At 45.4% G+C, this 15901-nt stretch overlaps 1 protein-coding gene across 3 annotated transcripts in view; it reads right to left on the bottom strand.

The window, feature by feature from the left end:
* The window catches only part of RASGRP1 (RAS guanyl releasing protein 1), a 67430-nt gene that overhangs the window by 32597 nt on the left and 18932 nt on the right, over window positions 1-15901 (bottom strand). For all 3 annotated transcript variants that reach the window (XM_077263603.1, XM_077263592.1, XM_077263582.1), the window contains exon 3: window positions 91-196. In XM_077263603.1, coding sequence (XP_077119718.1) covers window positions 91-196 — 106 coding nt within the window. The remainder of the gene's footprint in view (window positions 1-90; window positions 197-15901) is intronic.

The raw sequence follows: 15901 nt of genomic DNA, 5'->3' as shown, positions 1-15901 counted from the left end.
AGCAAAAAATGCAGCATTTGAACATGGCCTAAAGCAAAATATTGGAATATTCATGGCGGAACAATGTCTGCATTATGCAGTAAAGGATATAGTGTCCTCAGCTTGTTGAGCAGGTCAGCGGAAGGGATTAGGAAACCATGCATCGTCAGCATGATCTGCACCAGCTCGCTGCCCTGGCAAACATTCCCATCAGCATCTGAAAAAGATAAGGGTTATAAAGATTACAGCCGCTGAATGCAATCTAGTAAACTAACAGGAACTCTTTCCTGCTCAGAACAACACGCAGCGCAGTACAGGATACAACGACGTCCATGCTGCTGCTAGTAAATATAGGTGTTCAATATGACGAGGTCCATGCTGCTGCTGGTAAATATAGGTGTCAATATGATGACGTCCATGCTGCTGCTGGTAAATATAGGTGTCAATATGATAACGTCCATGCTGCTGCTGGTAAATATAGGTGTCAATATGACGACGTCCATGCTGCTGCTGGTAAATACAGGTGTCATCATGGCGTAAAAAGGAAGATAGGTCATAAATGCTCTCAAAGGACAAAGTTCTTGTGTTATATAAAAATCATTACTTGTTTCAAACGCTACTTGTTAATCTACTGAGTATACATTAGCAGGAAGTTGAGGACACCGCAGTACTGCTGCAGCATCAGACTACACATTTCATTTGTAGTCTGTTACCATGGAAACCTATAGGTCTAAAATTAAAATGTATACACAACTACTACAGCGGCGGCCGAGAATAGCAGCACCGACATTTTTTACAAAATGGCACCGCGGTAGGAGATGAGTATTGATTGCTTTTATTTTACATAGGGCCTTGAAGTGATTAAGCAAGTTTTGTCTAAAAGTGAATTACCCCTTCATTTTATGCTCACATTTATACTGTTTAGAAGGCAGTCTGGGAATATCAATGGAGGTCTACTGAATGATGTCAGCTTCTTGTGTGGGGGGCTGGCTAGTATGTATGATGGGGTTATGTGGAAAAAAAATCCCATACATTATACATAACCAAATGAGGTCCCTACAGCCTGTTCTTCCTGCCAACTATGGTGTATCAGGCACTTTTCTAGTCCCTTGGTATTTTAAGAGAATGTTTTGTGCTCACAGCTGTCCTTAGTTCTCCATGACAAAGGCATCAGGCTACAATATTAAAGGGGTTGCCCAGGCTTGGGGTTCATGTCCGCACTTAATCTTTGAAACTGCAGACTTGTGAATCCTTACAGCATACACACTTCGCACTGCCAGGATTCTCCAGTGCCAGGAGTGGTAAGGCGTTTGACTGCAAGGATGTGATGCGGTCACATGCTGACTAGACGTGCGTGGCTTCGCTCAATATAAATGTATTGAATAAGGCTACATACTTCTACTGATAATGTGGCCGGAAGTATACAAATCACGTATTTAAGGTGACACAACCGCTCGCTCCAGGCATCAGAGAATCCTGACAGTGTGCATACTGTAAGGATTCACAAGTCTGCAGTCACATAAAGTGATTTCAGACTTGAACCCCTAGGCTGGACAGCCCTTAAATGTGCCTATGCTCTTAATAGTTATTGGCATAACTTGTTCAGCAGACAGCTAATTCTTCCAATTCTCCATACACATGCACACTCTGTTCAACTGAGCATGCATTTTCATTGGGGAAAAGGAGGTGAGCCACTTCTAAACAACTCATGTGCTAGCTTAACTTTCCTAAGAACAAAAGACTTGGGTACTGAAATGTAACATGCCATTTCTTCCTTCAGATGATATTGGAGAAGCTTCAAAAGGCCAACATATACAATTGGCTAGTCCCGCAGAAATTAGCTGACTTTGCTCTAATGACTAAGAGCCCCTTAAGGGGAACCTGTCACCAGGTCTTTGCCATCTAATCTTAGAGTAGCATAATGTAGACAGAGACCCTGATTCTAGCAATATTTCATTTACTGAGCTGCTTACTGTAGTTTTGATAAAGTCACTTTTTTTTATCAACAGGAGATTATCACTAGAGGACTAGTAAACCTCTATACTCATGAGCTCTGTATGACCCCACCCACACCACTGATTAGCAGCTTACTGCCTATGCACATTGTACACAGAACACTGCCAATCAGTGGTGGGGGCGGGGTTATACTGAGCTCAGCATTCAGAGAACTGCAGCAGACAAAACAATTATTTTATCAAAACTACAGCAAGCAGCTCAGTAAGTCATACATCACTGGAATCAGGGCCTCTGACCCTACATTATGCTGCTCTTAAATGCTAATAAAAACCTGGTGACAGATTTCCTTTAAAAGATAGGTCCCACTTGCTAGTTCCTTTTATGTTCTCTGCTCACATACTAAACAGGAAAGTCTCTGATCTCTTTTTGTCTCTCACAGTTGGCTTTGCGCTTCCTTTCTAGCCCTCACTTATTGCAATTTACAAGAAGTGGTTTTCGGATGCATTTTCAAGATGAGGCTAGAGAAGGGGGAAGGTGCGCACATCTCACACACTACATGACCACGCCGTAACACCGAGTCGTGGATGGTTTCTTTTCTGTATATCGTGCAGGGGTTAAAATGAGGGATGCGAGCGCAGCGCATATTATCGCACCAGTACAGGTACTCAGGGCTGTTATACAAGTTGTTTTCTAGGATCACTCCAAGAACATAGGATGCCACTTTAGCACATAATCTGTCATTTACTCTGAACATCACGTCATGGAAAATAAATCTAAATTAAGGAGGCCGTTTCTCCATTTCACTTCTTCTGTTCTCGCAGGTTAGCTGGAGATTTCATGCTGTGTTTCCATTCAGGGAAACTTGTTGTATTAATGCTAATGTGATTGCAATTTTCCTCCATTTTCCACCAGAGTGACAAACAATAGACTTTCTTTTGTTCATGTTCCTCCCACATTTCCCAGCACAGAATCAGTCCCTGGGGGGCTCCAGTTGATTCCCGCTCTCCAGGTACCACACAGAGCCGTCTTCGCTAAAATGCAGCGCTCAAGGACAGTGAAAAAAGCAACTAGAGATCGCAACTGAGGTTTATGGAAGCCCTCCTCTAGCTCTAGCTCTAGCTCTAGTTCATGAGAACACAGACCCCTATGGATTAATATAAAAATTAAATTATGTTATATGGATTCATGAAGTTATAAGGTTTTTTCTGAAAGGGTTAATTTAGTTCCTGAGTAAGCTGTACTGGGCACGAGCAGGTTCAAACCGGTTTTTGTCAGATGGCTTGCCGCCTTTTTTCTTTGATTCTGATTGGCAGAGACAAAAAATGCGGGAATTTGTTTATAAATAGCAGATGTTTCTAACGGTCAGAGTCATTCCTGTCAGAAAGAAAGAAGATCCTGGCCTCCCTCCCTCCCTATTTATTTTATGTCGTGTCGTTTAATTTGTGGGAAAATCGCCCGGTTTTCCAGGTGGATTGGATGTCTTGGTCATATTTCAATTCAGTTGATGGTTTTATTATTTATTATTATATGAATGATTAATTTATTAAAGGTAACCCAAAATAAAACGCCACGGCCATTATATTCCATAACTAAGTTGTTGTGTGTTTATTTTATTTAAGTGGGTCTTGTGTTATCATGGCACACACTGTGTAACCCCATGTTTTACCAGTATCTGCTCTCCAGGTAGTCTTAGGTTATCACTTGTTGCTGACCAGCAGTCGTTTCATATCCTGTTTACAGAGCCAGACTGCTCCTCAGATGCAAGCAGATCGATCAGTAATAGATCACTCAGGTCTCGGCAGCACGAGTGCTGATTACACAGGACAATGTGCTGCTGAGCATATTCATCAGGTGATTGTCAGCCTGTTTAGACTGCGCGATTGTCATTGAAAGGGCTCGTGGACGCTACAGATTTTCTCGGATGAGTGCTGTCCGTGGTTTTCACAGATACCTCTTGTATCTATTTTACTATATGGGTCTGTGAACATGTACAATTATTTTTCCTCAGACCAAATGATCTAAGAAAAAAAGTTAAAGACATGTTCGATTTTAATCTGAGTGTCGGATCCAAATCGGCAATACAAGTCAATTGGTCTGTGAAAAACACTGGACCGCATTCGGATGGACAAGCCTAGCAGAAAGGAGAGGGTTGTTGTGTGAGTTTCTCGCATTGCACTCACAAGTGTGACCCCGGCCTTATCAGAATAATAGGACCTTTTTTGAGAGAAAATGGCGGTGTAAGGCTACGTTCACATTTGCGTTGTGCGCCGCAGCGTCGGCGCCGCAGCGCACAACGCAAACAAAAACGCGGCAAAACGCACGCTAAAACGCTGCGTTTTGCGCCGCATGCGTCGTTTTTGGCCGAAAGTTGGACGCAAAAAAAATGCAACTTGATGCGTTTCTTGCGTCCAACGCTTGCGGCCATGCGGCGCAAAACGCAGCACAACGCATGTCCATGCGCCCCCATGTTAAATATAGGGGCGCATGACGCATGCGGCGCCCGACGCTGCGGCGCTGACCGCAAATGTGAACGTAGCCTTAACCTACCCAAATAGAGTTCTTGGGAACACCTCATATAGTGTGAACGCACCTTTAGAGGCAAAGGTGGGGTTTGGAAATGTCAAAATCAGCCTCCATGTCTGAAACTATCATTTGGTTTCCTTTCTCTGGCAATTCTAACAACTTTACCATCCCAGGTACCCAAGATCAAATTCAGTAACCTCATCCTGGCTTCTAATCTTACTTGTGGCAATTTGTCGATAATGATGGCCGTCATTGCTCGCTTGTAGGAGGCTCCACCCTGCAAGTTCCTTGTTTCTGATTTCTTCCTTTTCTAACATTTTAAAGTGAGTCAGTCACCGCCAAAATGCAAAAATAAACCACTTATACAGTAATATTGGGGTGTCAGCTCCTATAAAGATCATGGCAGCAATATACATTTTACAGTATTAGTTGCTGACAAATCGATTGTTCATCCATCTGCAAATGAAAGGCTTCGATGCGCCTTTGGCGTGGCTCACTCCTCCTGATCCTGACAGTGGTCACTTGCCCAGAGCGATCATTGCCTGAACTCAATTTGCATCCCTACGATTGCACACTGACACTACAGGAGCACGGTGTGGGAGCTGGCACGCTATGAACATGGGCTCCTGTCTGCTGTCATCGCTCACTACACAGATATACCTGAAAGTGTAGCAAACAAGCATCTTCAGAATAGAGAACATCTTGTAAATGAAGCTCCTGACACTATTCCATGAACAGACAGGGATGCAGAATGAGTTCTGTCCAATGAAGAAAAAAAAATTGCAGCATGTACATTTTGCCACCGATAATCGGATCACACCTGGCCATGCAAGTCAGTGGGTCCATGGATAAAATTGGATTGCACTCGGATGACATCTGAGTGCAGTTAGATTTTTACAGTCTGACAGAATTAAGGATTTTTATTCCCATCTCTTCATCCGAGAAAATCAGATGTGAACCTCCACATACTTTAGGCCATGCTTTCAGGATGTGAAAGGCCATGAATTGGGCTTGACAAAAAAATATCACCTATTGACACTTTCCATTATTGAAGTTAAGATTCTAAGTGATAAATGGTTAACTTCCGTGAAATACCGTAATCAACAACAAAGAGTCTTGATGTCATTCTTATTGATTGCTCCAAGCTTGAGACTCTTACATCAAACACATTGTAATTGGTGTCGGGGCATTGACATTGCAGCTCTGTGCTCCGAGGCTCCAGGAAAGCTCTGAACTTATAAAAACAACCTACAGTCCTTTTCAACATTCATATATCATCAATCCTTGACGTTTTACCAGAAAATTTCCAGGCTTGCAATGTATTCAGATAAAAACTTCCAGGAACTGAAACATTTGCGCCCAATTTTAGAGCAAAAATGAATGAACCCCACAGTAAGACATCATCCATACGACTCTTATACTGGCGCGGTTTGGGCATTTGCATTGTAGCTCGAGTGTGAGTTTATATCCCAGAACCAACAGCGTCATAGATCACTATGAAACTATTAGTTTAGTTTTTGAAGCAGCGGTCAGTGCAGAAACTTGGTGTCAGGCTTAAAAATTCACTGTGCATGAATGAGGCCACGTGACAGATGTGATATCTCAGATGGGGCTTTGAGGTGCTCATTCACATGCTGCAGAAACAACCTCATTTACACTAGCACACTAATCCTAATTTTCCACTTTAAATATATCTTAAATCACAGCCTGAGAACATTTAGTCACAGGTCTAAGAAGAGACATATGCTAAAAATTCATAAAAATGTGTTTTATTTAAAAAATATAAAAAAAATCTATATAAAAAAGCAGTGATTACCTGAACTATCACACAATGTAAGACACTGGCTATATATAACCATGTAAGTAGTTCAATTTTTACAGATCTATCACAAAAGCAGTTAAACAATAATACATGCCTAAATGGAATATAATATAGTCCAGATAGATTAAAAGTATTCAGTGCAATCATACTACATCTCCATTAGCTGAGCAACTGGTATTGCCAATAGAGATAAAAAATAAAGTGCAGTGTAGTGATGAGCGAGTGTACTCGTTGCTCGGGTTTTCCCGAGCACGCTCTGGTGACCTCCGAGTATTTATGACTGCTCGGAGATTTAGTTTTTGTTGACGCAGCTGAATGATTTACAGCTATTAGCCAGCCTGAGTACATGTGGGGGTTGCCTGGTTGCTAGGGAATCCCCACATGTAATCAAGCTGTCTAGTACCTGTAAATCATTCAGCTGCCTAGATGAAAACTAAATCACCGAGCAGTCATAAATACTCGGAGGTCACCCGAGCGTGCTGGGGAAAACCTGAGCAACAAGTATACTCGCTCATCACTAGTGCAGTGCAACCAAGTGCTTAGTGCAATCCTAGGAGTGTTCCTATGTAGGTTTGTGTATAGAAAATTATATAAAAACGTAATCCGTGTCCACAAAAACTGTCTCGCCACTGCTTTTCCAAGGGGCGTCAACACGTTAGCCACTGGCCTGCTAATCAAAAGAGGTGCCACGGATGCCGTCAGGTAGAAGGTGGTTCTTGTCTAGCGTCAACATATTACTGCCGTGACTAATAGACTGGAGCTTGTGAATCGTTTCACACCAATTCCAAGCTTTACATTTACAAGCAGGACTTCTATTTTTTCTGACTATTTATTAATTTCGGTATCACTTCACTAGTGGGCAGGTTTACCGTCTACGAGTGTGGGCATGTTGAGTGGGAACTGTTATGGTGTCAGATGCCCCACTGAGTGATTTTAAGCAATACATTGAGTTGATTGCAGCTGCAGCATAATAGTAAAAATTAATCAGTAGCGCTTCAAAAATTTGCAGTGTAGCCCAGTCCTTACATTTTAATGGAAGGTGTCCTCCTGACCTTTGCTGTGTAAGTAACCAAATTGTGCATCTGGGCTCCAATACCATCAGAAGACAGGAGGCCAGGGGTGTGTACTAATATGTCTACTGCTCTTCCTCGACAATCACATGTAAATTACATTAGTAACTCCCATACAACACCAGTTCTATTTTAGGCCATAAATATTAATAAGTCCTACGTGCTATTACAACCCCTGGCAAAAATTATGTTATCACCAGCCTTGGAGGATGTTCATTCAGTTGTTTAATTTTGTAGAAAAAAAGCAGATCACAGACATGGCACAAGACTAAAGTAATTTCAAATGGCAACTTTCTGGCTTTAAGAAACACTGAAAGAAATCAAGAACAAAAAATATGGTAGTCAGTAATGGTTACTTTTTTTCAACCAAGCATAGGGGAAATATTATGGAGTCACTCAATTCTGAGGAAAAAACTGTTGAATCACCCTGTAAAATGTTCATACCCAAAAATAACACCTGCATCAAATTAGATCTGCTCGTTAATCTGCATCTAAAAAGGAGTGATCACACCTTGGAGAGCTGTGGCACCAAGTGGACTGACATGAATCATGGCTCCAACATGAGAGATGTCAATTGAAACAAAGGAGAGGATTATCAAACTCTTAAAAGAGGGTAAATCATCACGCAATGTTGCAAAAGATGTAGGTTGTTCACAGTCAGCTGTGTCTAAAATCTGGACCAAATACAAACAGCATGGAAAGGTTGCTAAAGGCAAACATACTGGTAGACCAAGGAAGACATCAAAGCGTCAAGACCGGAAACTTAAAGCAATATGTCTCCAAAACAGGAAATGCACAACAAAACAAATGAGGAACGAATGGGTGGAAACTGGAGTCAACGTCTGTGACCGAACTGTAAGAAACCGCCTAAAGGAAATGGGATTTACACACAGAAAAGCTAAACGAAAGCCATCATTAACACCTAAACAGAAAGAAAGAAGGCTACAATGGGCTAAGGAAAAGCAATCGTGGACTGTGGATGACTGGATGAAAGTCATATTCAGTGATGAATCGCGAATCTGCAATGTGCAAGGTGATGATGATTGAACTTTTGTTTGGTGCCGTTCCAATGAGATTTCTAAAGACGACTGCCTGAAGAGAACATGCAAATTTCCACAGTCATTGATGATATGGGGCTGCATGTCAGGTAAAGGCACTGGGGAGATGGCTGTCATTGCATCTTGAATAAATGCACAAGTTTATGTTGATATTTTGGACACTTTTATTATCCCATCAATTGAAAGGATGTTTGGGGATGATGAAATCATTTTTCAAGATGATAATGCATCCTGCCATAGAGCAAAAACTGTGAAAACATTCCTTGAAAAAAGACACATAAGGTCAATGTCATGGCCTGCAAATAGTCCGGATCTCAATCCAATTGAAAATCTTTGGTGGAAGTTGAAGAAAATGGTCCATGACAAGGCTCCAACCTGCAAAGGTGATCTGGCAACAGCAATCAGAGAAAGTTGGAGCCAGATTGATGAAGAGTTCTGTTTGACACACATTAAGGCCTCTTTCACACTTCCGTCGGAGTGTGCACGTTGCAATGCGTCGTTCTGTGAAAAAAACGCATCCTGCAAAGTTGCCCGCAGGATGCGTTTTTTTAACATAGACTTGTATTACCGACGCATCGCAACGTATGGACACACATTCCATACGTCGTGCACTAGATGCGTCGGTAATTGGCGGCCCGTCGTTACGAAAAAACATTCAAGGGAACGTTTTTTCGCAAGTCGGGTCCTGCATTTCCAACCGCGCGTGCGCGGCCTGAACTCCATCCCCTCCTCCCCGGGCCTTAACATTGAGCAGCGGACGTGTTGAAACAGTGCATCCGCTGCTCACGTCAAAATTGCACACACTTCCGTCGGTACATCCCGCCGACGCTTGGCGACGGGCACATACCGACGGAAGTGCGAAAGAAGCCTAAGGGCTCCTTTCCACTTGTGAGATAAACGTCCGTGTCTCGCATGTGAAAACCAAGCTCTGGCGCCGGCACTCCGGAGCGGAGAGTGCGGCTGCATAGCAACACATGCAGCTGCACGCTCCGCTCCCAAGTGCCGGCGCCAGAGCTTGGTTTTCACATGGTGTGCTGATTTTTCCGCACTGATGTTCGTAAATCCACAGGAAAACCACCCTGCGGATTTACTGCGGAATTACCACGGATTTACCACGGTTTTTCCGCAGTTTTTGTGTGGATTCCACCTGCGGATTCCTATTGAGCAGCTGGTGTAAAATGCTACAGGTGCGCAATTCGCACAAAGAATTGACATGCTGTGGAAAAAACAACGCTGCGTTTCCACGTGTTTTTTCCAAATCATGTAAACTGCGGATTTTGTTTTCCATATGTTTACATGGTACTGTACAACGCATGGAAAACTGCTGCAGATCCACAGCGTCAAATCCGCTGTGTATCCGCAGCAAAATCCGCAACGTGTGCACATAACCGAAGGATTTTCTAGCACCAGCAAAGTGAATGAGATTCCTGTAGTCTCATGCACACATTACTTATTTTTTGCCTTGCAGATTTCAATTCAAATGTCAATTCTTTCAACATGCAGATTTCACCCTAAGGCCGGCGTCACACTAGCGAGTTTTACGGACGTAAGAGCACAGAAAATACGTCCGTAAAACTAGCCAAACAAACGGCACAATTATTCTCAATGGGGCTGCTCCTATCAGCTGTATATTACGGTTCAGTATTATATGGCTTTCTACGGCCGTACAAAATCGCAGCATGCGGAGTTTGTCAGCGTATTGCGCAAAAAACGCCAATGAAAGTCTATGGGGGCGAGAAAAATACGGATTCCACACGGACCAGCAGTGTGACTTGCAAGAAATACGCAGCGGTGTTAGTGAAAAGCCGGTAATTCAATTGCCGGCTTTTCATTTCTCCTTCCCAAACCCGACATGATATGAGACATGGTTTACATACAGTAAACCATCTCATATCCCCTTTTTTTTTGCATATTCCACACTACTAATGTTAGTAGTGTGTATGTGCAAAATTTGGGCGCTGTAGCTGCTAAAATAAAGGGTTAAATCGCGGAAAAAATTGGCGTGGGCTCCCGCGCAATTTTCTCCGCCATAGTGGTAAATCCAGTGACTGAGGGCAGATATTAATAGCCAGGAGAGAGTCCATGGTTATTGACCCCCCCTGGCTACAAACATCTACCCCCAGCCACCCCAGAAAAGGCACATCTGGAAGATGCGCCTATTCTGGCACTTGGCCACTCTCTTCCCACTCCCCTGTAGCGGTGGGATATGGGGTAATGAAGGGTTAATGCCACCTTGCTATTGTAAGGTGACATTAAGCCAGATTAATAATGGAGAGGCGTCAATTATGACACCTATCCATTATTAATCCAATTGTCTGAAAGGGTTAAAAAAACACGCACATTATTAAAAAGTATTTTAATGAAATAAACACACAGGTTGTTTTAGTATTTTATTGCTCTCTCAATCCATCTCAATACCCTCGCTTGGCAAAATAATAAACCCACAATATACATACTGTAACAAAACACTCCGGGATCGCCTTTGCTGGGGTCAAAGGTCACGTGGTTTGTGCATTAAACTCTGAGGCGACAGCAGGTTTCCAAGTAAACTGACCTCAGGTCAGGTTTATTAAAGTGAAAGCAAATACAGAAAACAAAACATAAAAATAAATCCTTGCCTGTCCAGCGCTAACTATACAAATACGTTGCTATCTAACAACTGGGGGGGCTTCTCCCTCCCAGCTAACATTACACAGTGCATGAGCACAGCTCCCACTCACGTTTGTCTCATACAGACAGGCATTCTGTGTGCCCCAGGCTGACACCTGAAACCTCCAGCTGGTCAGCCTTTATTCCTGCACTTATTAACCCCTCGGTATCCTGAAGATACTGAGCGGCCTAATTCACATAGGACAAGTACCTGGGCGAGATATATCTGCCCCCGACTACCAGACCGACATGACTCTTACATATCCTCCCCCCCCTGCTCAGACCACTCAGGTCGAGCAAGAATGCTCTCGAAACAGTGTACTCGGGACAGGGCATCAGCGTTCCCCATCTGCACCCCGGGGCGGTGCTCCACCGTGAACGAGTAAGCCTGCAGAGCAAGGAACCACCGGGTTACCCGACTATTACGGTCCTTGTGGAGATGCATCCACTTGAGAGGGGCATGGTCCGTGACCAGCCTAAACTTCCTACCTGCCAGGTAATATTTGAGGGAGTCGAGAGCCCATTTGATGGCTAGGCACTCTTTTTCAATCACGGCATACCTCTGCTCATGTACATTCAGTTTCCGACTGAGGTAGAGGACCGGGTGTTCGACTCCGTCCCTTACCTGGGAAAGTACAGCTCCGATACCAGTATCAGAAGCATCCGTTTGCACCACAAACTCGCTGCTGAAATCAGGAGTCACTAGTACGGGCTGAGAGCACAAAGCCCGTTTCAGACTGTGGAAGGCCTCTTCAGCCGCTGAGGTCCATTTTACCATGACGGAATCCCTCCCTTTGGTAAGATCCGTCAAGGGGGTAGCCATGGCCGCAAAGTTGGGTATGAACCGGCGATAATAGCCGGCAATGCCCAGGAAAGCTTGAACTTGTTTCTTGTTCACTGGTTGCGGCCAGCCCTGAATTGCCTGTATTTTGTCGATCTGGGGTTTAACCACTCCTCTGCCAATCACGTAGCCCAAGTATCGGGCTTCTTCAAGGCCGATGTGACATTTCTTAGGATTCGCCGTTAAGCCTGCGTCTCTCAGGTCATCAATCACCGCCTGTACCTTCCGGAGGTGAGCTTCCCAGTCCACGCTGTAAATTATGATGTCGTCTAGGTAGGCAGAGGCGTACTGCCTGTGGGGCCTCAAGACTCGATCCATCAATCTCTGGAACGTTGCTGGGGCTCCGTGAAGTCCAAACGGCATGTAGATATACTGGAACAGTCCTTCCGGTGTAGCAAATGCCATCTTCTCTCTGGCCGCCTCGGCCAGAGGGATCTGCCAGTACCCCTTTGTTAGATCCAGGGTCGTAATATATCGGGCTTTACCCAGCCGATCGATCAACTCATCGACCCGGGGCATAGGGTAGGCATCAAATTTAGAAACCGCATTAGGTATCAACACGATTGGACTGGACCAGGCGCTGTGCGACTCTTCAATGACTCCTAAGTCCAACATGGCCTTCACCTCCCGGGAGACGGCTTCACGGCGTGCTTCCGGAATCCGGTACGGCTTCACATGAACTGTGACACCAGGCTCTGTGACAATCTCATGTTTCACTAGCCTAGTCTGGCCAGGTTTTTCCGAGAAAAACTGTTGGTTCTGTAACAAAAACTGCTTAACCTCAGATTTTTGTCGTTCAGAGAGAGTCTCGGCAATCTGCACCTCCGGTATGGTAGGTGAGCAAACTGGACGGGGCAGATCCGCTGTTAGGGCAGCGCGGTCTTTCCAGGGTTTTATCAGATTCACATGATAAATCTGCTCTGGTTTTCTCTTACCAGGCTGGTGCACTTTATAGTTCACTTCTCCAACTCGTTCCATGACCTCAAAGGGGCCCTGCCATTTTGCCAGAAATTTACTATCCACCGTAGGGATTAGGACCAACACCCTATCCCCGGGTGCAAACGTACGGACCTTGGCGCCTCTATCATAACTTTGCCTCTGGGCTCCCTGGGCCTGTAACATATGTTCCCTAACAAGGGGCATGACAGCAGCAATCCGGTCCTGCATTTGCGTTATATGGTCTATCACCGTTTTAAAGGGAGTGACTTGACCCTCCCAGGTTTCTTTTGCGACGTCCAACAGTCCACGGGGACAACGGGCATATAATAGCTCGAAAGGCGAGAATCCTGTGGAAGACTGGGGAACTTCCCTAATGGCAAACAGCAAATAGCGTAACAAGTAATCCCAGTTTTTCCCATCTTTGTCTATCGCCTTCCGGAGCATCTGTTTTAAGGTTTTATTGAACCGCTCAACCAGGCCATCTGTTTGAGGGTGATAGACAGACGTACGCAACTGGTCTATTTGTAAGAGCCTGCAGAGCTCCTTCATCACCCTTGACATAAAGGGAGTCCCCTGGTCGGTGAGTATCTGTTTTGGAATTCCCACCCGACTAAACACTTGTACCAACTCTTTGGCGATCGTTTTGGTAGCAGTGTTACGCAAAGGGATGGCTTCGGGATAACGAGTGGCATAGTCCATGATGACGAGGATATGTTGATGCCCACGTGCGGACCGGGGAAGGGGCCCAACCAAATCCATCCAAATTCTCTCAAACGGGACCCCAATAATAGGGAGGGGTACCAAAGGGCTACAGAACCGAGGTTTAGGTGCCGAGATTTAGCACTCTGGACAGGACTCACAATAGTTACGCACATCATTGTGTATTCCGGGCCACACAAAACAATGCAATATCCTTTCTGTGGTTTTTTGTACCCCCAGATGTCCCCCCATTATATGTCCGTGGGCCAGGTCCAGTACCTTCCGCCGATGAGGTTTGGGTACCACTAACTGTTGCACAGTGTCTTCCCCTTTGTTCTCTACCTGGTAGAGTAAATAATTCTCAAGAACCATGTACAGGTACGCTAGCCTAGTGTCAGGTTCTACGGGTACGCTATCTATCACTTTTACATTTTTCCTAGCCTGAGTCAGGGTAGGATCTTTCATTTGTTCGCTGTGGAAGTCATCCAACTGAACTCCCAAATCGGGTAGGCAGGGTGCTGGATGGCTGCCTGCCTCCGCCTCTCGCTGAGTTTCCTCAGTTTCCTCAGTTTCCCCTGCCATAACTGAGAAGGGGAACTGAAGGTTAGATTCAATAACCTCCCCAGCAACACCTTCCTGTGGGGTCTCGTCTAGGAACTCGGGACCTCCAGATGGCATGGGGGAAGATTCACGGTTACAGCTACCGTGAAGGAGCAACTGATTCTCCCACAACTGCCAGAAATGAGGAAAATCCCTGCCCAGGATTATATCATGTAACAATGCGGGAACAAGTCCCACTTTGTGTTGCACAGACCCATAGGGAGTTGAGATACATATGACCGCTGTAGGATATGAGCAGGTGTCACCATGCACACACGTTACAGAAAATTTATCAGACGGACCAGATGGAAGTGCCACCAGACTGGCTTTCACCAGAGTCACCACACTTCCAGAGTCTAGCAATGCCACAACATTTTTCCCATCTACAGACAATTCACGCAGGTGTTTCGCTGTATCATTTTGACCCGCATTCACACTTACTAGCTGTGTAACCAAAGACATGCGTTTTTTAGAGTCCGTAACGTCGCACTGCATGGGTTCAGTGGTAACAGGACAGTTCGCAGAAACATGGCCCTTCTCATGACAACGGAAACACCTAACAGGCCCCCTATTGAAACCAGAGTCCGACACCCTTGATCTCGGGGTGCGAGCAGTCCCGTGTTCCTCCCCCACAGTTTTTGGCAATTTTCCTTCCCCCGCAGTCCCTGGAACAGTCTTACCGGTTCCACGAGGAGGAGGTACAGTTCGGGTAGTAGCGGTATCATCAGGAAGTCCTTCCGCCACGGAATAACGCTCCACCAAGTCCACCAATTGATCCGCTGTCGCGGGATTTCCTTGGCTCACCCACTTTTTCAGCGCCGGTGGTAGTACTCTCAGGTACTTGTCCAGAACGATCCGCTGGATTATCTCCGGAGTTGTCAGTACCTCGGGTTGCAGCCATTTCTTTATCAAGTAGATCAGGTCGAACATCTGCGATCGCGGCGGTTTATCTGGCTGATAGGTCCACTGATGTACCCTCTGTGCACGGACAGCCGTCGTCACACCCAGCCGGGCCAGGACCTCAGCTTTCAGCCTCTCAAAGTCCTGAGCGACTTCCGGGTCCAAGTCATGGTAAGCTTTTTGGGCCTCACCGGAGAGAAACGGAGCAATTAGATCGGCCCATCGTTCCTTCGGCCACTTCTCTCTCAACACTGTCCGCTCAAACGTTGTCAGGTACGCCTCGACGTCATCTTCTGCGGTCAGCTTTTGCCAGTACCGACTCACATGGATTCTCCTGGACTCTGCTTCTGGGTTAGCCTCAGGCATGCTCACCAAGCGCTGCGCCACCTGTTGGAGAAGCTGGCGGTCTGCAGTCGTCACGTCCACCAACTCCTTCAGCTGTGCGGCCATCAAGCGGTTAGCTTCCTGCTGTACGGCAGCGGACTGTACTAGGGCTTTCACCACGTCTTCCATACTGTCGCCTGTGCCACGGAGTGCCCGCATTCTCCACCACAATGTAACAAAACACTCCGGGATCGCCTTTGCTGGGGTCAAAGGTCACGTGGTTTGTGCATTAAACTCTGAGGCGACAGCAGGTTTCCAAGTAAACTGACCTCAAGTCAGGTTTATTAAAGTGAAAGCAAATACAGAAAACAAAACATAAAAATAAATCCTTGCCTGTCCGGCGCTAACTATACAAATACGTTGCTATCTAACAACGGGGGGGGGCTTCTCCCTCTCAGCTAACATTACACAGTGCATGAGCACAGCTCCCACTCACGTTTGTCTCACACAGACAGGCATTCTGTGTGCCCCAGGCTGACAC

The sequence above is a fragment of the Ranitomeya variabilis genome, chromosome 1, assembly GCF_051348905.1.
Source record: "Ranitomeya variabilis isolate aRanVar5 chromosome 1, aRanVar5.hap1, whole genome shotgun sequence".
In the NCBI taxonomy this organism is placed as follows: Eukaryota; Metazoa; Chordata; class Amphibia; order Anura; family Dendrobatidae; genus Ranitomeya; species Ranitomeya variabilis.
Note: the sequence above shows the minus strand (reverse complement) of the source record. Positions and strands in the feature narration are given on the sequence as shown.